Here is a 27,500-nt window from a genome sequence, read left to right on the forward strand (position 1 = left end):
CTTTCTCTCCCCTTCCCCCTGTCTCTTTCTCTCCCCTTCCCCCTGTCTCTTTCTCTCCCCTTCCCCCTGTCTCTTTCTCTCCCCTTCCCCCTGTCTCTTTCTCTCCCCTTCCCTTTTTCTCATCCTCCCCCTCCCCTTGTCTCTTCCTCCCCCTCCCCTTGTCTCTTCCTCCCCTTCCCCTTGTCTCATCCTCCCCCTCCCCTTGTCTCTTCCTCCCCCTCCCCTTGTCTCTTCCTCCCCCTCCCCTTCTCTTCCTTCCCCTCCCCTTGTCTCTTCCTTCCCCTCCCCTTGTCTCTTCCTCCCCCTCCCCTTGTCTCTTCCTTCCCCTCCCCTTGTCTCTTCCTTCCCCTCCCCTTGTCTCTTCCTTCCCCTCCTCTTGTTTCTTCCTTCCCCTCCCCTTGTTTCTTCCTCGCCTTCCCCAGTCTGTCCCTCCCCCTGTTCGTGGATCACCCTTCCCCCACTCTTTCCTTACCCCCCCTCTTTCCCTTTCACCCTCCCTGTTGCCTCTCCTTGTCTCTTACCCTTCCCCCAATTTTTCCCTCCATCTCAATCTCCCTCTCCGTTGATCTCATTCTAACCCTCCCCCTCCCACTCTCTCCCTTCCCTCTCGTTTTCTCCGCTCTCTCCCTTTCCCCCTCTCTCCCCCTCCCCCTCTCTCCCCCTCCCCCTGCTCTTTCCCTTCTCCATATCCCTCACCCTCCCTCCACCCTTCCCAGTATCTCTCTCCCCTCTCCTCTTCCCTCCCCTCTCCTCTTCCCTCCCCTCTCCTCTTCCCTCCCTCTCTCCCCTCCCTCTCTCTCTCCCCTCCCTCTCTCTCTCCCCTCCCTCTCTCTCTCTCCCCTCCCTCTCTCTCTCTCCCCTCCCTCTCTCTCTCTCCCCTCCCTCTCTCTCTCTCCCCTCCCTCTCTCTCTCCCCTCCCTCTCTCTCTCCCCTCCCTCTCTCCCCTCCCGCTCTCTCTCCCCTCTGGCCAAGCCCCGATTACCGGCATTAGACGCCGTTTCAAAGTCATGAATACGGAATCAGGCCGACAAAGGGGTCTGCGCTCCCTCTGCTAAACATCTCTCAAATTCGACTCCAAAGCTACCCATTATTTCCAAAGGCGATTTTGATTAGCTCTCCACTCCCCCTCTCTCTCACTTTCTCACTTTCTTTAGTCTCTCTCTCTCTCTCTCTCTCCTTCCTTCCTTCCTTCCTTGTTTCATTACGTCAGCTTTCATTCTCATCTCCGACCTCTCTCATCTTCTTTCGCTTCCACTCGTTTCGCAATTCTTCGTCCGCCAGTCTTCCTTCCTCAGTTCTTGTTTCATATTTTATCGGTCACTGTGTGTGTGTTTTTTGTGCCCCTTAGCACTTGCCTAAATTGTTTCACGCTTAGTTCTTTCATGTTACAGCTCGCTCTCTCTCTCTCTCTCTCTCTCTCTCTCTCTCTCTCTCTCTCTCTCGTTTTTATTATCTTGCTCTCGTCTTATTTCTCTTGTCTCTCTCTCTCTCTCCATCTTTCTCGTTTTTACCATTTTGCTCTCTCTCTCTCTCTCTCTCTCTCTCTCTCTCTCTCTCTCTCTCTCTCTCTCTCTCTCTCTCTCTAACTATCCCCGTGTCTCTTTTTTGGTAGAATATGGACGTGAAACATGCTCACTCTCACATTATCTCACCTCCCCCCCCCTCCCTCTTTCTCACCCAGTCTGCTCTCTCTCCCACGCCTCTCCCTTCCCTCCCCCCTCTCTACCTCCCTTCTCCCTCTCTACCTCCCTTCTCCCCTCCCTTCCTTCCTCACTTCTTCTCCCTCCCTCCCTCACTTCCCTCTCAAACATCCCTCCCATTCTCTTTCCCCTCCCTCACTTCTGCTCTACAAATTGTTCCTACTGTCTCTCTCTCTCTCTCTCTCTCTCTCTCTCTTTTGTCCTTTCTTCCTTCCCTTGCCCATTCTTCTCCCTGCTTTCCATTACCTTCTCTGTCTGCTGTCAGTCCTACCCCTGTCCTTTCTCCCTGCTTTCTACCTCCCTTTTCATACGAGCTCCCTCCCTTCCCTTTCTGCCTTTCCTCCCTCCCTTTTCTCCCTCTCTCCCTTCTCTCCCTCTCTCCCTTCTCTCCCTCTCTCTCCCTTCCCTCTCTCCCTTCTCTCCTACTCCCCCTTCACTCCCTCTCTGCCTTCACTCCCTCTCTGCCTTCACTCCCTCTCTCCCTTCTCTCCCTCTCTCTCTCTTTCCCTTCCCTCCCTCATTCCATTGTCCCCATTACGTCCCTTCTCCCCTACCTTTACTGTCTGCTTCCTTTCTCTGTTTCTCTTCCCTCCTATCCGTCTTTTTTACTCTCCATTACTACCTCCCTCCCCTCTCTCCCTGCCTTCCATCTCCTTGCCCCTCTCTCCCTCTCCTCTTCTCCCTTCTCTCCCTCCCTCCCGTCTCTACATTAGGCCACGGAGGTATTGGGAGTCGGTAAATAAGGCAGTGAAATTCCCCTAGACTCCTACTTGCCCTCCGAGTAATAGGCTCCGACGCTAGCTAGACCCATCAGCCAGGAGGGAAAGAAGAGGGAGAGACTCGTTTTGGTGTTTTTGTTTACCTTGGCGAGCTCCAGTGGAAGTGGTTGTTTTATCTGTTTGTCTACCTGCGTGGTACCTCAGTATCTGTGCTTATTAAATCTGCCTGTTAATTGTTTGCCAACACCCGTTCGTTGTATATGTATATATTGCCAGAGGACTATGCAAGAAAAAAAAAATACCCCCTTACGTTTTCTTTTAGCTTGCCATTATTCACCATTTTCTGTCATTCCATCAGCTGAAGAGAACGGCAATTTACAGGGTAACTATTAGAAATTCTTCAGAGGCCTGTTATACTCAATGACCTTCACCACCATGACTTCAGGCTTGTGAATGCCAGCGTGATATTTTAGTTAGTTGGAGTAAACAGCGAAATCCTAAGGCTTTTTTTTTTTCTTTCTTTCTTTTTTTTTCTCGATTTTGGCGAAGCTAAGATGAGTGCTAGAGGATTACTAATCTAGTTTTATAGAGATGGCTGGTGATAGGCATTGGTGGGCGAATGCTTTGGATTTGAGTCTTCTCCTATTAGCCATTTTCCCTCCTTCCCCCCTTTTTCGTTTCCTTTAACATCTTGTTAGGAATGAGGAAGTTGTTCTCTCCGTTTCTCCCTCTCCCTGCATGCCAGTTTCATTTCCCTTTTATTCCTCTCTTTACTCTTTTTTTTTTTTTACTCTTCGTTCCTTCCCCATTCTCTTCCCCATCTTCGCTTTTAAAATAGTCGTCCTGTTCTGTAAGCCTAGTGTTATCTTATTTTCTCTTCCCTATATCCACTCTTTTTTTTTTTTTTTTTTTTTTCCTGTTTCTTCTTCCTTAGTTAGTGTTCCTTACGCCCATTCAAAACATGTCTGTCTGCCTGTCCCCCGTCCTAGCTTCCCTGTCTCTGATACAGGGTTCCTACCGTTCCCCTTTCCTTCCCTTTCCACTTTCCTTCCCTTTATCTTTCCAATCATTTGTCTTTAAATCATCTCTTCCCTTTACATCATTCCATCCCCTTTCATCTTTCCTTCCCTTTCCTCTCTCCTTCCCATTCTTCTTTCCTTCCCATTCCTTCCTTTTCCCCTTTCCTTCCCATTCCTTCCTTTTCCCCTTTCCTTCCCATTCCTTCCTTTTCCCCTTTCCTTCCCTTCCCTATTTCCTTCCCTTTACCTCTTCCCTCCTTCGATCCTGCCCTGTTTTTCTGTCCTGCCCTGCTTTTCTGTCCATGTCTTTAACTGATAGCATAGTTTTTATTAGCATAATCTTCCATATACCAAAGCGCCACGTAAGGATCAATATGTCTGCTGCTGTTTGCTTTCCTTTGTACTTTGTGCTATCCCTCTCCTATTCACCTTACCGTCTGTCCCGCTCACCTTCCACCACCAGCACCACAATATACACACTCCCCACCCTCCTTTCCTTTCCCTCCACTGCCTTTTTCCTTCCATTCCTCCCACACCACTCTCGCTGTCCATTCCCTTCCACCTCTCTGTGTCTCGCCCTCCATTCCCCTTCCCTCCACTCCCTCGCTGTCACCACCACCACATACAACATTAACAAACACTTTCACGGGGTAATGGAGATCTAGGGGCTGCTCTTCCCCATTAGAAATTAAATGGGGGCAAAAGGAAATCGACTCTGCGTTGACTTTTGTTCAGGGTTTCGCTAAGGTGGTTTTTGAACGTTTGTGTGTGTGTGTGTGTGTGTGTGTGTGTGTTAGAAATGCATGGGTTGCATTGTGGTTCCGGTTTTTACGAATTCTAATGTAAAATGGTATTATTAGTATTAGTATTAGGATTAGAATTATTGCTTTTATTATCTGATTTTACAATGTTAGGCTGTATGAAATGGAGTCCCTTTTTTTATTTTTTTAAAATCAACATTCAGCACATGGGTGATCTGTAGTCCGGTGTTTACAAAGAACGGTATAATATGGGAAGAAGTGCGGTTACTGAAGGTCTGTTTACCATTTTTCTTTTTAAGGGGGTAAGATTGGTTTTTCTCCCTCAGTCGTTATTCCCTCGCCTCGTTCTTGCCCTCTCTCCATCCTCACTCATTCTTCTTCTCTCTGCCTTCTTTCATTTTCTCCATCAGTCATCCCTCTCTCTCTTCTCATTCTCTCCATCAACCATCACTCCATTCCTCCCTGTTCTGTCCATCCCTCCATCCTCCTTCAGTCCTCCTTCCATTCTTCTTCAACCATCCATCCATTCTTTCTAATTCTCTTCATTTTTCTGTTATCATTCCATCCCTCCTCATTCTTTCCATCTTTTTATCCTCCTTGAGCCATCTTTCCATTCATCCTTATTCTTCCCATTTTCACCCTTTTTAAAATTCCTTCCAGTATCCTTCTCCATCCTTCCTTGATTCCCTCTCATTCCCTCCATCTCCTTCCCATCATCATTTCCGTTCTCTTTGCCTCATTTTTTTCCCCATCGTCTCTCCATCATATCTCCATCATATCTTCATCTCTTCCGGTTCTCTCCCTCCTCCCTCATTTCTTCCATTTCTCTCCCTCCTTCATCTCTTTCTGTTCTCTCTCTCTTCCCTCCATAATCCCTCCTTTCCTCCATCCCTCCCCCTCCAGTTGTAAGAGGGTAGCCAGATGCCTTTACGAGAAACAAAGAAATGGAGTTTTCAATATTCCAGCACCATTCTCTCTCTCTCTCTCTCTCTCTCTCTCTCTCTCTCTCGTAGTCTATACCTCTCTGTCTGTATTTTATCTTTCTGTTGATCTGTCTGTATGTCTCTATCAATGTTTGTGTGTCTGTATACATTCATCTCTTGTACATTTATCAGTCTGTGTATCAGGAAAGGGATATTGATGAGTCTGATGCTGTATCGTTTCTCTTTATTTATCTTTATCTATGTGTCTATCCATTCATCTGTGTACACCTATAAAGGGATATTGAAAGACCTAATTGTGTACTGTTCATCCGTCTGTCTGTGTTCAGCTATTTATCAGTGTACATTCTCCTCGTCTATCCCATTTTCTTCCTCCTCCATCCACTGCCTCCCATTTTTGGTCTGTCACCCCATTCTCTCCTAACTCATCATTTTGTCTTTATCCATGTTCCTTAGCCCACATTTCTTTACCCCGTCTACCTTCCCGGCCTCATTCTCCTCTTCCCCATAGTTCTCTGTTCCATCTTTCATCATATTTTCAGCCTCTCTGTCCATTCTCTCCTCTTCCATATCTCCTTATCCTCATCATCCCCCATCTTTCTCCTCCCCATCTTTCTCCTCCTCCCCTCTCTTCCACATTCCCGGCCATCCTGACTCTGTTCCCTTGTCACGGGGGATCATTTTCGCATTTATCAGATCGCTAATTTCCTCAGCCCCCCCCCCCCATTCTTCACCCCCCAAAACACACACACACACACACACACACACACACACACACACACACACACACACACACACACACACACACACACACACACACACACACACACACACACACACACACACACATTCACACACACACACACACACACACACACACACACACACACACACACGAACCCACACACACACACACACACACACACACACACACACACACACACACACACACACACACACACACCTTACCCTCTACTGTAATTCACCTGCCATCACTCAACTACACTCTCTCCTTCGTCACCATTCACTGTCACCCACCCACCCACCCACCCACCCACAGAACTACTTACTGAGCCACACACTCGTCCACAAAACCAGTCACCAGTCACCCACTTACCCAGACAACTCACTAATGTCTAGCAGTCACTTTCCACTCCCCCTCTGCCACCACACACACCTCTGCCACCATACTCCCTGCCTCATCCCTACCACAACACTCATTACCTCATCCCTGCCACCAGCTTCCTCTCTCACAGACTTGTATAACTTCACCTGTGCAGATTTTGCATGTATCATTTCACCTAATTAGCGCACCCTCACCTGTCTCTCTTTACCGGCATTGTACCAGCTAATTAACCCGTCTTCACGTAGATCATTACCTGTATTCTCACCACTTAAGACCTTAACCTGTCTAATATGTACGTGTATTATATCACCTAATTACGCCACATTCACCTGTCGTTATCTTTACCTGTATTGTCACCAAAATTACGTACATCACATGTCTATCTACCTGTATTGTCACCTAATTTACCTACCATCACCTAATTATCTACCTGTATTGTCACCTAATTTACGTACCATCATCTGTCTGATTATCTTTACCTGTACTAAGTCACCTAAATTGCCCACCTTCGCCTATCAAATCATCCTCTCATCCTCTTTGTCCCCAGGCTGTTCGGCACGACGGGCCACTGCGCCGCTTGCAACAAAGTGATCCCGGCCTTCGAGATGGTGATGCGGGCGAAAACCAATGTGTATCACCTCGAGTGCTTCGCCTGTCAGCAGTGCAACCACAGGTAAGGCGGAAATGAGTGAGGAATTGGAGGGGAAATGTGTGAGGTATATGGGGAGAAATGAGATGGTGATGCGGGCGAAAACCAATGTGTATCACCTCGAGTGCTTCGCCTGTCAGCAGTGCAACCACAGGTAAGGCGGAAATGAGTGAGGAATAGGGGGGGAAATGAGTGAGGTATATGGGGAGAAATGAGATGGTGATGCTGGCGAAAACCAATGTGTATCACCTCGAGTGCTTCGCCTGTCAGCAGTGCAACCACAGGTAAGGCGGAAATGAGTGAGGAATAGGGGGGGAAATGAGTGAGGTATATGGGGAGAAATGAGAGCATTAGGGGAGAAATTAGTGAGGAGTAAGGGGGAAATGAGTAAGTTATATGGAGGGAAATGAGAGCAATAGGGGAGAAATTAGTGAGGAATAGGGAAATGAGTGAGCAATAGGGGAGAATTTTGTGAGATAGGAGGAAATGGGTTAGAAATAGGGGGAAATAGATGAAAAGGAGAAATAGCCTTTGACATGTGCGAGACTTTAAAACTGAAGTGTAAATATGTGTGGAGGAAAGCCTTTGGGATCAATTATGTGGGAATCGCACATATCTAAGGGTGGGTATGGAAGATATGTGGGTGGGGGAGAGGAACTGATGTTATGTGGGAGACTTGTGAATTGAAGGTGTGTGGGAGACTTGTGAATTGAAGTGGGAGACCTGTGAATTGAAGTGGGAGACCTGTGAATTGAAGTGGGAGACCTGTGAATTGAAGTGGGAGACCTGTGAATTGAAGTGGGAGACCTGTGAATTGAAGTGGGAGACCTGTGAATTGAAGTGGGAGACCTGTGAATTGAAGTCGGAGACTTGTCAGTTGAAGTCGGAGACTTGTCAGTTGAAGTCGGAGACTTGTCAGTTGAAGTCGGAGACTTGTCAGTTGAAGTCGGAGACTTGTCAGTTGAAGTCGGAGACTTGTCAGTTGAAGTGCGAGGCTTGTCAGTTGAAGTGCGAGGCTTGTCAGTTGAAGTGCGAGGCTTGTCAGTTGAAGTGCGAGGCTTGTCAGTTGAAGTGCGAGGCTTGTCAGTTGAAGTGCGAGGCTTGTCAGTTGAAGTGCGAGGCTTACCAATTGAAGTGGGAGGCTTGTCAGTACTTTAATGGGGGTAAAATATAAGATGCTTTCTGGGGAGGAAAAAAATGGGGATGTCAGTGGAGGAAAGCTTGGAAATGGGGTCTAAAATGCCAGCGAAAACTTAAATGGGAATAGAGAAGCCTTAAATTGTGGTAATGGGGGAATAAATATGAAAATGGGGCGAAAATGAGTGAAACATTGGATATTGTGATAAAAAATAAACAACCTCGATAATGACGAAGTTGAACATTGTAATTTTTATGCTTTATTATTCGTATCTGCTCTTTACTTATCGCTTGTTGTCTGCTTTTTAATTATCGCTTGCCATCTGCCCTTTAATTATTGCCACACTGGATTATCAAATTATTCATTAGTTTTTCCCTTCCAATTTATTACAGTTGCCACATTCTTCGCATTTCATAACCCTTGCAGTACAATGACTCTCTCTCTCTCTCTCTCTCTCTCTCTCTCTCTCTCTCTCTCTCTCTCTCTCACACACACACACACACACACACACACACACACACACACACACACACACACACACTCACTCTTTCCTTGCCCTCTTCTCACCCGTGATTTCAAAACAGGTTAAGACCAAATGTGTCCGTGTGTTTGTGTGCGCGCTTCCATGTACGTCTGTGTAGACATGAACGTTTGTGTGTACGTGTGTGTACCTGGACCCCCCTTCCCTACCCCCCTCTCTTCCCCCGCTCGCAGGGATATTGAATCTTTCTTATTTCAATTTCAAAGGGGAAGAGGTTTGATCATTCCAATATCAGTAGAGGGGTAACATGAATATTTGTACCGGGAGTGAAAATTGAACAGTACCTTGGAAGAAGCACCTTATGGCTTTCACTGTAGGGGGAGCTCTTGTTGTTTGTCCGAGAGAGAGAGAGAGAGAGAGAGAGAGAGAGAGAGAGAGAGAGAGAATGTTTAGAGACAGGAATAAAAGGGAAAAAACAGGATGATTTTATACCCATATTTCGTACGTCATATATATATTTTTTTCCCATCTTCAGGTCATGTATTAACACTTAGTCTCTACTTTTTGCCTCATCCACTTCAGTCCATCTTCTGAAAAAAATATATCACCTGTTTATCATCTCATAATTTCTTACTAAAGCCATCCATCCATTCTGATAATCCATTCCGTCTTGTCTTAAACTATCTATCCATTTTTATCTCTATCGTCATATATTTGTGTAAAACTGCATGTCAATTCTGATCCACTGTTTCTTCATCTCGTGTCAAAATTCTCTCTCGGGTCTGATCATCTTATTTATATATCCCCTATCAAAAATCATCCATCCATCCACTTATGCAGTTTGTCCCCACCCTGTCTGTCCCTGTCCAAAACCATCCATCCGTCCATTCTGACCACCTTATTCTCTCATCTGTCCCCATCTAAAACCATCCATCATCCGTCTATTCAGTTCTCACCCATCCTATTAATCCCCATCTACAACCATCCATCCCTCCATTCTGGCCACCTTACTCCCTCATCTGTCCCCCATCTAAAACCATCCATCCCTCTATCTATTCAATTTTCCCCCGCCCTATTAATCACCATCTACAACCATCCATCCATCCATTCTGACCACCTTATTTCCTCATCCATCCCCATGTAAAACCATCCATCCATCCATCCATCTATTCAGTTCTTCCCCACCCTGTTCATCCCCATCTGCAACCATCCATCCCTTCATTCTGGCCACCCTGTCCTCATCTATCCCCATCTGTCCCCATTCATCCATCCATCTATTCAATTCACCCCCATCCCCACCCGTATCGGATTAAGGCCTATCCACCCGAGCGATACATTCAGCGTTTATTCGGCCTCAAAACAGAGAACGTGGACGAAATGCTGAGGGAATACGTAAGAGGAGGAGGAGGACACGACTCTCTCTCTCTCTCTCTCTCTCTCTCTCTCTCTCTCTCGGCCCGCTGGTGCAAACTCGAGGACAAGTTTTGATGCTGGGGTGGGGAAGAGGAGAGAAGGAGGGGAGGGAGAAAGGAAGGGGAGTGGGGGAAGGGAGGGAGAGAAAGAGAAAGAGGATTGGGTGTAGGAGGTATTGTAGATGGGTGAAGAGAGGAGGGGGGGAAATGAAGGGGGAAGAGGGGGAGCAAGGGATAGAGGGAGAAAGAGAAGGGTATGAAGAAGGGCAAGTGGAGAGATGAGGGACAGATGGAAGAGGAGTAGGAGGGAGAACATAGGAGGGGTAGATGGAAGGGTATGGATGAGGTGTAGGAGTGTGGAGAAGAGATGGAGGAATGGATGGATTGAGAGGAGAGGAGAGGAGACGAGAGGGGAGGTGTGAAAGAGGACAAAGGATAGGGGGGGGGAATAAATGAGAGATGAAGAGGCGATGAAAGGGGATACAGAGGGAAGAGAGGCAGGGCTTAGAGAGCAGGGCTTAGAGAGAAGGAAAAGAGGAGGTTATAGAAGGGAAGAGAGAGAGAGAGAGGGTATTTGAGTGGGAGAATGAGCACACACACACACACACACACACACACACACACACACACACACACACACACACACACACACACACACGTCAGAGAGAGAGAGAGAGAGAGAGAGTGGTATTGGGAGGGAGACGTGTGACAGATCGCGACTATGAAGGAGGGGAGAGATGGAGAAGATGGAAAGGAAGGCAAAGAGGGAGGAAGGAGGGATGGACGGGACTGCCAATCTGCGAGAGAGAGAGAGAGAGAGAGAGAGCAAAGGAAACTCCAGAGAAACAGAGAAGAGGCTAGGGAAAGAGGGAGGGAGGTGGGGAGAAAGTGAGAAGGGTGGAGGTGAGGGCGGGGGTGGGGGGCCGGCTGCGACAGGCTGACGAGTGAGAAGATGGGGGGGGAGGAGGGAGAGGAACGGGGAGAGGAGGAGGAGGAGGGAGAGGAACGGGGAGGGGGGGGAGCAGTGGGTGGATGAGAGAGGGGGGGGGAGGGTGAATAACAAGGCAGCAACACACACCGCTGTTAATATAAACCGTCAGCCCACCGCGCCGTCTTGTAACACCCAGACGAAATGCAAATCATTCAATTTTCCCGGGCGCTTCTCAATATTGCATACACAAGCAAACTGCCATCTGGTGCCATCGCGCCCAACTAAAGCCGCCTGCGAATCCTTCCACCTGACTCCGGTTTCCGCCTCCGAAATCAAGCCGGCGGACCGAAACCAAGTCCTTCGTGTATATAAACCCGAAGTCCCCACAGCCAAAGTCAAGAATAGGGAGCAGTTGACTCGGATTAAATGCCTTGTTTGGTGGGGCAGTTTGGTTTGACTTTAAAGGGTGGGAAATGGGGTTAAAAAAGGACTATTTCTCTCTCTCTCTCTCTCTCTCTCTCTCTCTCTCTCTCTCTCTCTCTCTCATATGCCATCACCTTCTCTTCTATATCTGCGTCTATCTATGTCTTTCTGATTTTCCTCTTTCCTTTTTGTCAGTTCTAGCAATCCATCTCTCTCCCTTCCTCCCCCTCTCCCTTCCTCGCTCTCCCTCTCCCTCTTCCTTCTTCCCTCACCTTCTTCTTCCGTATGAAACTCACCCGCCAGAGAGTTCGGACGGCGTGAGAATTACACGTGACGAGTTATATTGGAGATTTGGAACGGCGAGCGACGGGAAATGTTCAGAAGATTCAAGTGTTGGGATATATCGGGAGGCGTGTGTGGTGGGGGTGTGGTGGGGGGGCCTTTATAGCCTTCAGTCCCCCCTTCAAAAACTTCTTCATTTGCCATAGTGCTTGAGGAGAAATGGAGAAAGCGGGGGAGGGAGAGAGGAAGGAGGAGTAAGTGCGGGTGTGAGGAAGTAATGGAAAAGAGGAGGGAGAGAACAGGAAGGAGCGAGGAAGGAAGGAAAATGGAAACTGGAGTAAGAAAGGGCCTTGTGGAAGAGAGGGAGAGAAGAGAGGAGGAAGAGGAGGAGGAAATGGAGGGAGGAAGATTAAATTGTTGAGGATATATCGAGAGGCGTGTGTGTTGGGGGTACGGAGGGGGGCCTTTATATCCTTCAGTCCCCCCTTCAAAAACTTCATCTGCCATAGCGCTTGAGAAGAAATGGAGGAGAGGAGGAGGAAGTGTAGGTGGGAGGGAGAGGTGGAAAGAAGAGACTGAGAGGAGGAGGAGGAGGGAGGGAGAGGGAAGGAAGTGAAGGGGAACTGGAGGAAGACAAAGGGAAGTGAGGGAGAGGGGGAGAGAATTAGAACAGAGGAGCAGGAGGAGAAGAAGGAATAGGAGGAGGAGGAATGAGGGTGGAAGGAAGAATCAGGAGCTAGATATATCGAAAGACGTCTGTGTTGGGGTGGGGGTATGTTGGGGGCCTTTATACCCATCAGTCCCCCCTTCAGAAACTTCATTTGCCATAGAGCTTGTGCGAAGAAATGGAAACGAGGAGAAGTGTGTGAGCGAGATGGAGTGGAGGGAAGGAGGGAGCATAGGGGAGGGAAGGAGAGACTGCAAGGAGGGAGAGGAAGAGGTAGAAAGAGGGAAGAGGAAACTAAAAGGAGGTAGGAAAGGGGGGAAAGAAAGGAGGGAGGGAGAGAGGAAGTCAACGACAGGAGACAGACAGACATAATAGGAAGGAATGGGTGAGAGTGAGGAGGGAATGGGAAGGGAAGAGTGGGGGCAGAAGAAAGAATGGTGAAAGAGGAGGAGGGAAATGGAAGGAAGAAGGAAAGAATGGGGCAGGGAATAGAAAAGTAGGGAAGAAAGACAGGAAAGTAGGGGATAGGAAGAAGAGAAAAAGGGCAAAATGAACAATAGGAGGGGAGGGAGGAAACATGGAGAGAGAGAGAGAGAGAGAGAGAGAGAGAGAGAGAGAGAGAGAGAAATATCGTCCAAGGGGAGACCTATTTTCATTGTGCGGACATTTACTTGAAAGGGATGCTGGGGGAGGAGGAGGCGGAGGGATGCCGTGGGGTTGGAGATATAGGGGGTTAAGGAGGCGTAGTGGGTTGAGAAGAGGGGGAGAAAATCGCTGTAGATAGATAACATAGATCAGACAGACAAATAGGCAGGTAGACATAGATAAATATAGATAAAGAAAGCTTGGACGGTGAGAACGGGGAGAACATCAATGGTAAGCGAGATCAAAAAAAAAAAAAAAAAAAAAGGGGGGGGGGCAGAAAAGGCAGAAGAATGAAGGGAAAATTCTAGCTAATGAACTGGTTATAAAGAATTAAAATGTAACAGATGGAGGATATTGACAGAGATACAGGTATAATGAAACTACGTGAAGAGGAAGGGAGGGGGAGGAAAAATAATGCGAAAAGACGTTACGCTAGAGAAGGGGATAAAAAGAAAATTGTAAAATAAGGATGGAATGTTGGTAGATAAGGCGGAAGGATTAAGAAAAAAAAGTAATTGAAAAAAAAAAAACACCTAAAGATGCGCTAATCTTAATATGGGACTTCGGTAGAGTTGCTGAAGTTCACGGGCGCGAAAGGGGGAGCTTCAGGGCCCGACTGTGGGGTTTCACTGAAGTTGCATAAGTCTACGGGAGTGAAGCGCCTCGTTTCGGGAAGAGTTTGTGAGCGACAGACGGACAGGGCCGCTCCTCGTAGCTCCCGCATCTGAAAATGTAAAATGAAAAGGGCAGATAAAGACTGAACAAGAGTATAATGAGAAGTGTGAAAGGGGAGGGAGGGGGTGGAGTGGGGGACAGGGATGCGTGAACGTCCGCTGTTTGATGAATAAAATAAACGATCTTAAATGGAATATAAATCGAGCCTTCCTGAGCTGAAGTATTGGCAGCGTCACTCCAAGAGGGGGAGGGGGAGGGGATGGAGGAGAAAGGAAAGAGGGGAAGGGGCAGGGAACAGGAGGAGGAGGAGGGGAAAGAGAAAGAGGTAGGGTGGGGGAGAGGGAAGGAGGAAGAGGTGGGATGGGGGAGAGGGAACAGAGAGAGGGGGAAGGGAAAAGAGAGGGTAAGGAGAAACGAGGGGGAGAAGGGGAAGGGGGGAGGAGTAGGAAGAGGGGGGAAGGCAGAAATAAACAGGAGAAAAGGGGGATAGGGAACAGGGTGAGGAAGAGAAGGAGGGGAAAGAGGAAAGCAAGAAGGTGAAGATGAGTGGAAGGACGAAGGGCAGGAGGAGAAGGGAGGGTGGGGAAGAGGACGGAACAGACGTGGAATTGAGAACAGTGGAAACCAGCAGGAAAATGGGGAGGAGGAAGAGGAAGTGTTGGGGGAGGGGTGTTAACGAAGCCCATATACGATACAACCCATCGATTTTGAAGTGTCTTGAGTTGAAGAAAATCGTCTGATGGTGAAAAAAAATGGATTTTTTTTTTCTGTGGTTATCGCTTTTTATTTTTGCTTAGTACTTACATTTCCTGCCCATCTGGAATTATTATTATTATTTATTATTATTATTATTATTATTATTGTTATTTGCTCAGTTAGTCCACGTCTCACCTTTCAAATCATGTATCACAGTCATTTTTCACCTTTAACATTTCTCTCCATCTCCTGAATATCTATGTACATCTCTAACCAGCTGTATCTTGCCTTCATGTCTCTCTGTAAATCCATCATCAGCTCAAATTATTTCTTCTTCATATCTCTCTAAATCTATTACCGCCTCCTACATTATTCCATCTTTCACCCTGCCCTCATTTTCGTTCTTATTCTACTATTCATTACACCTGGCCTTTTCTGCCCCTTCCGTCTACAATCCATTCTCTTTTCTAATATTGATGTGGCTGGCGCTCTCTCTCTCTCTCTCTCTCTCTCTCTCTCTCTCTCTCTCTCTCTCTCTCTCTCTCTCTCTCTCTCTCTCTCTCCACTACTTTTTCTGCCAATTTAATTTCAGATTCATGACTCATCCCTGTTTCTTATTATCACTTGTCCAATTTCGTATTCATTCCTCTTTATTTTATTATTACCCGCTCATTGCCAGTTTTCTTTTCCCTCTTAATTTCATGGCTGACTAATTTAATTTCATTTTACTCTTTGTGACTTTCCAGTTCTCAATCTACTCATCTCTTAACTCTCAGGATCCCATGCTTCACTTTTTGTCAAATTTAATCATATATCATTAGCTGAAATAGACTACTAGAATTTCTCGTCCAATTTAAAGTCAGGACTCACTCTCAAATGAATGAAGTAATTTGATGTTACCTTGAAAAGAATAATAGAGTTGTTCTGACCATGAATGTTAACAATACCAACGTTGTTATATTCTCATTTTATACTCCAGTTCATTTCAACCTTGTTTTAATTTCACTGCTAATTTCTCTCCTGTCTGGCCAGTCTGTTATTCTTTCCTCGTCCCATTATTATTATTATTATTATTATTATTATTATTATTATTGTGATTAACATTTTTATAATTATTTTTATTTATTGTTTATTATTATTATTATTATTATTATTTATTATTATTATTATTATTATTCATCCCTCACACTTTCCCACACACCATTCATGTCATTTATACATTCCTTCTCCAACCTTCACTCCAATTCTCATCGCACACCAATATTTTCACTCAGCCTTTTTACTCTCATGCCCTTTTTTCTACCAGTTCAAACCTCCTGCCAATTACAGGCCATCTCATTGTCGATTCAGCAGCCTTCAACCCGCTTATCAATCTATATTTATGTCAATTTGTATGTAAATGTGTCGACTACTGCATCCCCCCCCTTGCTTTATGGATGTGTTTGGTTCAGTTGGTGATAGGGCTGACTTTGAAACGCTTCTTCCCCTCAATCCATCCATTTTCTTGTTTTATTTTTATTTTCAGACGCTTTTCTTCAGCTGATAGAATCCAAGTAGTGAAGGAATTAATGGAAACTTTTATTTTTTTCCCGTCAATACAAATCGTTTTTGCAAAATTTAATTAGATTTTGAGGTAGCAAAACACACACACACACACACACACACACACACACACACACACACACACACACACACACACACACACACACACACACACACACACACACACACACACACAGGATTTAAAGGGGCTAACTACCATGATGACGTTTCTAGCTTTATTACTACTACTTCCAGACGATTTTACTCAGCTCATGAAAGCTCTAGTATTGAAGCGGTTAATGAAGGATACATTAACCTCTAAAGGTAATGTTATGAGATCTCGTAAGTGAATGTGAATACGGTCTTAGGGCAGGATTTACAAACTTAATCATTTTCTCCTCGTAAATTCAAACACAATCAGTTTTCTCGTAAATTTTGCTCTTTCTGCAAGGAGTAGAAAAAAAAAAAAGTGTTGTTTTCCCCCTATTTCCTCATTCCCTTGTAAAAAGTCTGAGCTACAAGAGGAAAATTATCGTAAAATTTTTTCTGTAGGAGTTAGGAAAGGGGAATACAGAATCTTTTGTGTATTTTTAGATATTCCTACAAACAGAAATCTTATTGTTATGGCAAGAGGCTGATTTTAGCTTTGTATAATTCTGGTTCTTATTCCAAAAATCAATTAGTTACCTCAGGAAGCTGGTCTTAAATTTATTTCTGGTTGTTTAAAAATAAAAAGTGTTCTAAATTTTTTCTAGTTATTCCCATTGACACAATTTAGTATCGACAGGAAATTGATCTTAAATTTTATAACAAGCTCTTCCTGTTAGAGCAAATCAGTAACTAGAATAAATTGGTATTAAGCTTGTTCAGTTCTGGTCCATCCTCGTAAAACACATCAGGCACGACAAGAAGGTGATCTTATATTTGTTTGTGAATCTAGATCGTGTGTTTATCTTCTGGGTGTTTGTGCTCCGTGGGTGTGTTTTGTGCTGTGTGGTTATGTTTTGTGCTCAGTTTGTGCTTGTGGGTGTGTTCGTGCTTGTGGGTGTGTTCGTGCTCTGTGGATGTGTGTGCTGTGTGGGTGCTCTGTAAGTGTGTTTTTGCTTTGTTGGTGCTCCGTGGGTACTCTGTGGATGTGTTTGTGTTCTGTGGTTGTGTTTGTGATGTGTGGGTGTTCCGTGGATATGTGCGCTTTGTGGGTGTGTTTGTGCTTTGTGGGTGCTCTGTGGGTGTGTATGTGCTCTGTTTGTGCTCTGTGGGTGACGATTATTGGACTCTTGAATATTTCCGCTGTTTTCTGTTCAGGCTTCGCTTTGGCAAGGATTTTATTCATTTGACTGTGTTGACGTAATGTGCACTCATGAGACTCACGTACATGCAGAAGTGTACACATTTGGGAAGAGGGAGTCCTATTGTGTGCGTAAATCTTGGACGTGATTCTGTACACACCCACACACAGGCACAGAAAGAAGTTTACACGAGTAGGATGATATAAATTGATCTCTCTCTCTCTCTCTCTCTCTCTCTCTCTCTCTCTCTCTCACACACACACACACACACACACACACACACACACACACACACACACACACACACACACACACACACACACACACACACACACACACACACACACACACACACACACACACACACACACACACACATATTCACCCCTCCCCCCTTCACAAACACAGGTCCCCCCCTTTTCACCAACCTATCCCTCTCCCTCACCGTCCCACCACCCTCCCTTCGCGCCCCTCTTTTTCCCTCCCTCTCCCTCCCCCTTCCCCTTCCCTTCTCCCTCCCCCTTCCCTTCTCCCTCCCCCTTCCCTTCTCCCTCCCCCTTCCCTTCTCCCTCCCCCTCCCCCTTCCCTTCTCCCTCCCCCTCCCCCTTCCCTTCTCCCTCCCCCTTCCCCTTCCCTTCTCCCTCCCCCTTCCCCTTCCCTTCTCCCTCCCCCTTCCCCTTCCCTTCTCCCCTCTCCCCACATCGTCTCCTCCCCGCCAGCCAATATCAGAACCCGAGACATAGTGAGACTTGAAACAATTCGTTGGGCTCTCTCTCACTCTCAGTCGCTCTCGCAATCTGTTATCATTTTTACCCTATCTCTCTTTTTTCCATCCCTTTATCAGCTCGAGTAAGATGGGTGGGACGAGATAGTGGCAGCCGGTGTTATTTATCTAATTTCTGTCCCTCTGTCTGGCTGCCTGTCTGGGTATTTTTCCTCTTTCTCGATTTCTTTTTGTCTCGCTGTCTCGTATTGGTTGTGGTGCGAGTCTCTCTCTCTCTCTCTCTCTCTCTCACCATCCGTCTCTTTCCTCTCAATTCCCTTCCCCGGCCGTCCTAAGCAATAGATTTAGCACTGTTCCTTGGGTCCCTTGAGTTGTCCATACTCAGGAAACATCACCCTCCCAGGAACAGTAACTCTCCCTTTTGTCTCACACACACACACACACACACACACACACACACACACACACACACACACACACACACACACACACACACACACACACACACACACACACACACACACACACACACACACACACACACACACACACACACACACACACACACACACACACACACACACACACACACACACACACACACACACACACACACACACACACACACACACACACACACACACACACACACACACACACACACACACACACACACACACACACACACACACACACACACACACACACACACACACACACACACACACACACACACACACACACACACACACACACACCTTTAGTACATTATTCAGCTTAGGGAAACCTCTCGTTGTGAAGGGGATATTAGCTGTTTATAACCCATTTTTTTTACTTAAGCTGTAGTAAATCGTCTGGTGATAGTAAACATTAAGTAGAAAAATCGTCTATACTCGACTACCTTATTCCCCTCTTACCTTTTCTCCGGGGCCTCTCTTTCTTTCCATCCTTTCTTTCATCTCTTATATCCTTCATTCTCCTCTGTATTTCTGTCTGTCTTTCTCTTCTTTCTCCTTACTCTCTCCTCCTCCTCCCCTCCCGTCCTCATCGTCCTTCTCTCCTCCTCCTCCTCCTCCATCCCCTCTTCATTCTCACCCATCTTCCTCTCCCCATCATCCCCCTCTCCCATCCCACCATACCATCCGTCTCCCTTCTCTCCCCATCACTCCCCGATCTATTCCCTCCTCTCCTCATCCTTCCCCCCCTCTTCCTATCATGTTCACCCTTCTTTCCCCATCTCCGCTCTATCTCTCCTCTCCCCATCCCTCTCCCTCCTCTCCCCATCCCTCTCCCTGCACTACCGATCCCTGTCCCCCTTCGTCACCCTGCACTACGGATCCCTCTCCCCCTTCCCATCCTCCCTCTCCTTTCTCTCGCCATCTTCCTCTCCCCTCCATGCCCCATCTCCCTGCCCTCCCCATCCCTATCCCTCGTCTTCCCTCCTTCTCTCCCCTCTTTCCCTTCCTACCAGTATAACTCAACACTAATGTTATTTAGAGTAGCCTCCAACACTGGCGTAGTCCCCCCCCCCTTTCAAACCTCTCCCTTCTCTCCCCCTCCTTTCTATCTCCCCATTCTTCCTTTTTCTTCACCCACCTCTATACTTTCCTATCACCCCTAAATAGTTATTCAGATTTTCTCATGTCCTCTCTCTCTCTCTCTCTCTCTCTCTCTCTCTCTCTCTCTCTCTCTCTCTCTCTCTCTCTCTCTCTCTCTCTCCACACTACAAGACTAAATAGCAGGGAGAATTCATTGTCCCTCCCCCTTACATGAGTCCCAATCTGCCCACACGATTTACATTTAATTATCGCGAGGAAATTGGCTTAGAAGGGAGGAAAAATAGGGGGAGGGGAGGAAGGAGGGGGAGGGAGGGAGGGAGGGAGAGGGAGGTGGGAACGGGGAGAGAAGGAGGGTTTTGTGTGGTAGGGAGGGGGAAGGGGGAAGGAAAGAGGAATGAGGCAGAAGGGAAGGGAGGAGGGAGGACGAGGGGTGTGTGAGATTGAGAGGTGGGTGTGGATGAGAGAAGAGAAGAAAGGGTGAAGAATGAGGAGGAAATGGTTTAGAAGGGAGGATGAAAAGGGGATAGGTAAGGGGGGAAAGGATCGCGCGCGCGCGTGTGTGTGTGTGTGTGTGTGTGTGTGTGTGTGTGTGTGTGTGTGTGTGTGTGAGGAAAGGTGGAGAATGACTCGGGAGGAAAATAGTAGTGAAGTTGTAAGAGAGAGAGAGAGAGAGATGGGAACAAGGGAAGAGGAAAAAGAGAGGAGAGGTAAAGAGGAGGAGAGGACTAGAGCAGGAGGAAGGTAGTGAGGGGGAGCGGGAAATGGGAGGAGGGGGAGATGAGGAAGCAATGATGCTGCCATGGTTTCAGGGTATTAGGATATTAGACGGTTATATAATCCCTTTTTGCCATAGTTACCCCTCTCTTCTTTTTTTGGGTGGGGGGGGTTAGTCTATTTTCCATATGCATATTTACTTGAACTGCTTATATATATACTGTATATATACCATTTTACTATGTCCTTGAGGGAAGAGTACTTGGATTAGCAGAGTACATGGATTAGCAGAGTACATGGATTAGCAGAGTACATGGATTAGCAGAGTACATGGATTAGCAGAGTACATGGATTAGCAGAGTACGTGGATTAGCAGAGTACGTGGATTAGCAGAGTACGTGGATTAGCAGGGTACGTGGATTAGCGGGGTACGTGGATTAGCGGGGTACGTGGATTAGCGGGGTACGTGGATTAGCGGGGTACTTGGATTAGCGGGGTACTTGGATTAGCGGGGTACGTGGATTAGCGGGGTACTTGGATTAGCGGGGTACGTGGATTAGCAGGGTACGTGGATTAACAGGGTACGTGGATTAGCAGGGTGCTTGGAATAGTAAGGTACATGAATTAGCAAAAGGGAGTGGAGAGGAGTGGTGGTTACTTGCTGCCGTGTTAGGTTAGGTTATGCTAGATTAGGTCGTTATGTCAAGCTGGTCATGTAAGATTACCCCAGATTAGGAAGTTAGGTTGCTAGGTAAGGTTGGGTAAGATCGGTTAGTTAGATAAATTAGGTTACTTAAGGTACGAGAAGTCTGATTAGGTTAGGTTAGGGTTGGTTTGGTTTGGTTTGGTTAGATCAGATCAGGTTAAATAAAACAAGTTAGGTTAGAGTTACAACTACCGACTGTCAAATGAATCTGAGATGTGAAAAAAAAAAAAAAAAAATCTCACCTTAAAACAGAAATGGAATAAATATAAAAAAAAGGACGCTTGAAATTGGAACACGACATGGCCCTTTTCGTTATAATTATTACAAGACTGGTGGTAATTAGGATTGGACCCTGCTGAGAGAGAGAGAGAGAGGAATGGAAGGATCAGGTAATGGATGAAGGACTCGGTATACTGTACAAAAGGATAGGAAAACAGGAAACTATGGGAAATGCGAGGAAGAAATGTAGAAGAGAATGGAGGGGACGAGAAAAAGGATGAGGGATGGGATAGGTGAGGGGATGAGAGCCTTGAGGATAAGAAAAGGTTAGATGGGTAAAAATGTAATGGAAATGAGTAGGATGGGGGGATGGAATGAGTGAATAGGGGTGTAGGATAGTGTGGGGATAGGATGGGAGGGATAGGATACAGGTAGGGAGATGGAATGAGAATTGGATGAGGGCTAGGTGCGGTGAGGGGATGGGAATAAAAGCAAGAAGTATGGGGAAGTGGGTGGGCGAAGAAAATGGTGGAGGAATGGAATGAGGATGGATGGGAAGTGTGGGGATAGGATACAGATGGGTCACGTAGGACAGAAATAGAAAAAAATGGATGGAGAATAGATGGTGGGGATAGGACAGAATAGAAAGGGAATCAAGATGGATAGGGGCTTGGGTTGCGTGGTAAGAAAGATGGGGAAATGGAATGAGAGTGGGTGGGAGATTGGATTTGGTGGGGAAGTGGGGGGATAGAAGGACGGATACTGGACAGGACTGGGAAAAGAGGGGGGGGGATAAAGGGATGGATGGTGGATTGGGTTAGCACTGAAGGGTGAAGGAATAGAATGAGGATGGATGTGGGGTAGGGTGAGGATAGGAAAAGGGTGTTGGCTTAGAAATAAGGATGGACGGTGGATGGGGGTTGAATGTGAGAAATGGGGAGAGGGGTTGGAGGTGAGACAAACGGGGGGGGAGTGAGAAGAACAGAAAGTGGGGGGGGAGGTTCATGTAATAATGCTTGAAGCTGTAGTGGCGTAAAAGTTAACTTATGTCACTCTCCAGTCGCGACATCACTCCAGGAATGTCCAATTACCCTCTCTCTCTCTCTCTCTCTCTCAAGGACACACACCTGTCATCATTACCTGCCTAAATCTGAATTAATGACACCTGTTCGTAGCTCCTGGTGAGAGAGAGAGGGGGGGGGGAAGGTAAGGGTATATTAGAGAGAGAGAGAGAGAGGGAGAGAGGAGGAAGGTAAGGGTATATTAAAGGAAAGAGGGGAAAAGGTAAAAATATTTTAGAGAAAGAGAGAGAGAAGAAACCCGGGAGCGAGAGAGAAGAAAACCAAGAGCGAGAGGATAAAAAAAACTAGAGCGAGAGTGGAGAGAAAAGAGACACCAAGACAATCCATCATATCAGGCCAGAGATCCAGTCCCCCAGGGTGAGATGGGGAGCGAGAAAATGGGCGTGTGTGTCTCGCGAAGCACTTAAAAACGAGTCGAAGCTTCATACGGATAATACTTAGGAAATGGCTGTTAGGGGAGACCCAGCACGACCCTGGTATAAGAGAGTTTGGTGAGGGTAAGGGGAGGGGAGGGGAGAGAGAGAGAGAGAGAGAGAGAGAGAGAGAGAGAGAGAGAGAGAGAAACTGCAATAATACACTGAAGAGTATGATCAGGATTTTATATTACAAATGTTTATATTGCTGTCAGTATGAATTATTTACGAATGATATTTTAACTCTCTCTCTCTACTGGTATCATCAGCTAATGCACTGACTTGACACACGGTAGTGGTATTAATTCCATTTTCTTCAGTTCCAGTCGACAGTTTCAGTCTGGTCAGTTAAAGAAAAAATGTCCAGTTCAATCTCGCATAAAGGTATGGATTTGTTAAGGGAGAGGGTAGTAGAAGAAGGGGATATGAGATGGGAAGGGGTGGTAGGAGAGGGGATAGGGAAGGGGAGGCAGAAACAGACGAGGAAAGGGTAGTAGGAGAGAGGGAAGGGGTGATTGGAGGAGCACTGAGAAAGGGTATAGGCGTGGGGGAAGGGGGAGAAAGGGGAAAAGGGGGTTGAGAGCTAGGTAAAGAACGACAGGGGGGTAAGAGGTGAAGTAGGGTGAGGGGAAAGGGATATGTAGATGAGGAAGAAGGGTGGAAGGGAGTTTAGGAAGAAAGGGGGAGGAGGTGAAAGATGGTAGATATGAGGGTAAAAAGGGAGAAGGGGGAAACAGGAGAGTAGGGGAGGAAAGGGGGCATCACACAACTGCATGAGCGGGTTCCAGGCAGCTATAAAATTCCATTCTGTCCAAAAATTCTGCTCAAAATCGCTCTAGGGTATTTAGATGATAGGGAAAAGTGGTAGATGGGTAGTCAGAGGAGGGGGTAGAGGTAGGGGGTTGGGGAGGAGGGAGAAGTAGCGGGATATGGGGGGGGGAAGGGGAGTCAAACAACTGCACATAGCTAGTTCCAGGTAGCCTTAAAACTCCAGCCTATTCAGGTGGGGCGCAAAAATTTCGTTTCATTTTCGCTTTAGGCTATTAGAGGATGGTATGGTGCTGGGGAGGGACGAGGGGAAATTGGGTACAGGGTAGGTGGTGGTGGGGAGGGACGAAAGGAGGTTGGATAGGGGGTAGGTGGTGGTGGGGAGGGACGAAGGGAGGTTGGACAGGGGGTAGGTGGTGGTGGTGGTGGTGGAGGGGGGTGTCAAACAACTGCACAGAGGTAGTTGGTTAGTTCCCAGGTCGCCTTTTGATGAGTTGTGGAGGCATTGAGGTGACAGGCAGGCGGACAGACACAAAGGACCGCCCCCATCCCACAACTTTGGCCTCTGAGCTAAATGCGAGGGAATTTCGTCAGGCCTCAAAAAATGTTAGGTGTCGAAAATGAGGGTGTGTGTGTGTGTGTGAGGCAGTTTTTTTGTCCTAGTTTGAGAGAGAGAGAGAGAGAGAGAGAGGTAAAAACTGATACATCCTTTTAACTCATCCCCTGAAAATATTTAATTCATTTCCGTAGAATATACAGTAGACTCCCGTTAACCCCTTCACGGAGGCTAGATCTTTGGTGTTTTATTCAGACCCCTCACTGCGTCATTAAATTTTGATAAGGGGAAGGTTTTCAGACGAGGGATCAGGTAACAGCCTTCATTTACATCTTCATTCCTTGGGTCACTTCATCGCTCCTTGGGTCACTTCATCGCTCCTTGGGTCACTTCTTCGCTCCTTGGGTCACTTCATCGCTCCTTGGGTCACTTCATCGCTCCTTGGGTCACTTCTTCGGCTCCTTGGGTTCTCTCCAAAAATGACTACAAGTTAGTCAGTCAGGGTAAGGGTAATCGCGGTGACAAATAGTTTTAACCACTGGATAAAATGTTTCTAAATATTTTATGGTACTTCACCAATCTTTACCAAGGCATTTGTAGTGACTGAATTCAGCACATTAAGACTTTAATTTTGAAAGTTGGAAGATTATGAGAACAGGCGGGCATTTTCAAACTGTTGTTCAAAGTATTAAAAAAAAAAAGTATTCTTTTAAAAACTCATGTTAAGTTATAAAAGTTAATTTTTGTTTGTAATAACATCACTTATGAGTAACCGCTTGTGAGTTTCTGGTTTCTTGAAAAACGGTGTTATTTCGTAATATTAGTTATGACTGATTGTGAGTTTTTAATAATCTTAAAGTTACTTAACAAAATCGCACTCACAATTATTTTTGTCAAGGAAACAGTTTAGAATATTTTGCCATGTGGATTTTTGAGGTGCTGTGATGTAACCCCCACCTCCGCCCCCAATAGAGTTTACCTAGATTATTGTGGAAGTCTCTTGTTCGCCTCCTCAAATGCCTTCAAGAAGTTTACATTCATACTTCAGTTTACAAGTTTACATCTTTCTCTTGTAGTAGTGTGCATATCCCCAGAGTATTTCCTTACACTGCGGTTCCTCCCTCCTAAAAACACTCGTCCCTAAATGCATCCAGCTCAACAGTTTAAAATGCATATCTCACACTCACCCTCCATTGCTTAAAAGATATAATCCTCTAATGTATTTAAGTTTAAAATAAATTCGTACACTATTTCATCCCGAAAAAAAGAAGTATGAATCGAACGCAGCTTAAAAAATAATAATAATAATAAAAATAATCTCTTCTAAGCACTTCCATTTACACTCTAATTCATGGCGCATGCAGTACCAACCCTCCATTTCTTCTGTAAAATAATATATACCCTTTACTCTCTGTGAACACTCATCCCTTAAAGCATCCGACTCGGCGATTTAAATTGCCAACACGTATCTTTTAATATTATTCTTGTTCACACGTCTGCTTCAGATATATACAATTCAGTTTTCATCTCCTTGAAATAATTTACACCCTTTCACCTAACAACACACTTTCCTTAATGCATCCAACTAAGCACTTAAAAAAAGAAAAAAAAGAAAATAAAAGGTTCACCTCTTACCCTTTAATATAATTCATGTGTGTCTACATATATATAATTTAATTTGTATCTCACATCACTTTCTCCAAAAAAACACTCATCCCTTAATGCATCCGACTCAGCAGTTTAACTAAAAAAACTCTCAGCACTCATCCTTTAATTCATCTTCGCCTCTGAGCCCTTAAAATATTTACACTCCAGCACTTTGAAGTAAAAAACTGGAGGGGGGGGGGGAGGACTGAAAAAACTCGCCTGTCGCAATTAATCGACTTAGACCGGCCAACAACGCTCCAACTATTTAATTATTACCTGGCCGACACCTTGCTAAGTAATTAATTCTCAGGCCTTAGCTAAAATGCGCACACACGCACACGGGTATTCATGTGTGCGTGTGTATGTCGAGGGGAGGATAGGCATAGGAGTACGTACACACACACACACGCACACACACACACACACACACACACACACACACACACACACACATTTTTTTTTTTTACCATTCTCCCTTTAGAGCGGTATATGAAGCTTGTAGTAGTAGTAGTTACAACCTTAATCTGAAACGCGAACCCGGTGGACTGCAGGCTGAAGTTGCCTCCCTCCTGCAGTCCAGCATCATCATCATTCGGGTATAGGGAGAGTTGGGGCACGTTTGTATAGCCAGGTAATTGAGCCGCCAGGTTATAACTGTGCCACCACGTGAAGGCGTCTCTAAAGCACCACAAAATGTAACACTACAAATTAAAGCAGTAAAATAAAGTAAAAAAGTAATCGTAGTGAAGAGGTTGGCTCCCTTTGCACCCATCTTTTCACACTACCTAATGAGGGCTTTCCGGTTGGTCTTCCCCCTTTCCTCTTACCCCCTTCCTCTCCTAAGCCTCTTCCTCCTCCTCTCTCATCTGACTCCATTCCCCTCTTCCCAGTCCTCTCCCACTCCTCTTGCTCTACTGTACACCCCCCTTCCTCCCTCCCTCCCTCCCTGCACGCCACTTCCCTCCCTGCACGCCACTTCCCTCCACCTTTTCTCCCCTCCTCCTGCTCCTTCCCTCTCAATTTCTACCCCTTCCCCTCCCTACCTTTCCATCTCTACTCCCCCTCCTTCCCTCTCCATCTCTACCCCCCCTCCTTCCCTCTCCACTTGTAACCCCCCTCCACCTCTCCCCTACCTCCACCTCTCCCACCTCCACCTCTCCCTCCTCCACCTCTCCCTCCTCCACCTCTCCCTCCTCCACCTCTCCCTCCTCCACCTCTCCCACCTCCACCTCTCCCTCCTCCACCTCTCCCGCCTCCACCTCTCCCTCCTCCACCTCTCCCTCCCTCTCCTCTTCACTCCCACCTCGTCCACCTTCTCATCCCTCATACTTTGTTTCATTATTCCTGCACTTCGTTGTCTGTTTCACAACTTTTCTTCTGCCTCACAAACCATTCCCATCCTAATCTGACCCCTTTCCCACCTCTTATCATCTCCCTTCCTTATTCCCTAATCGTCTTCTGCCTCCTCCTTGCTTCTTTTCCTTCTCCATTCTTTCTTCCCTGTCTTCTTTCTTCTCAATCCTCTCTCGCCATTTTCTCTGTCTCCTCTCCCCTTCTGTCTTCCCCTCCCCATCCTGCCCACGCGGATGACGCGGAGAGAGAGAGAGAGAGAGAGAGAGAGAGAGAGTCACAAGAGCAGGAAACAACACAAACGCTGTAATTTTCATATTATCAAAACTTTCTAATCTGGCTAATGCATCGCTCTTGTTGTTTCCTTCTCAGTCCCTTTCTTTGTAGGCGGTGCGGGAGGGTGGGGGGAGAAAAAAAGGTGGGGGGGAGAAGGGTGTGTGTGTGTGGGGGGGGGGAGAGAGAGAGAGAGAGAGAGAGAGACGTAATGAATGTCAGCTAAAACCAAGCACTTTTATTGAGGTAAGAAGGTTTCCATAAGAGTGTGAGTGTTAATGAGAAACAGATAGAGGTGAAGAGGGATTACGGAAGAAACACGTGGTAGATGAGACAGGTATTAGGGTAGATATTAAGCCTCTCCCCCAGGTGTATTTTTCATTCTTCTATCTG

General features: G+C 46.4%; 1 protein-coding gene across 1 annotated transcript in view; it reads left to right on the forward strand.

The window, feature by feature from the left end:
- The window catches only part of LOC145415306 (LIM domain only protein 3-like), a 416,801-nt gene that overhangs the window by 325,314 nt on the left and 63,987 nt on the right, over positions 1–27,500 (forward strand). The window contains exon 3 of the mRNA XM_080284577.1: positions 6,814–6,939. Coding sequence (XP_080140703.1) covers positions 6,814–6,939 — 126 coding nt within the window. The remainder of the gene's footprint in view (positions 1–6,813; positions 6,940–27,500) is intronic.

Source organism: Coenobita brevimanus, chromosome 102, assembly GCF_032717465.1.
Source record: "Coenobita brevimanus isolate Jiangsu-jjx chromosome 102, ASM3271746v2, whole genome shotgun sequence".
Classification (NCBI taxonomy): domain Eukaryota; kingdom Metazoa; phylum Arthropoda; class Malacostraca; order Decapoda; family Coenobitidae; genus Coenobita; species Coenobita brevimanus.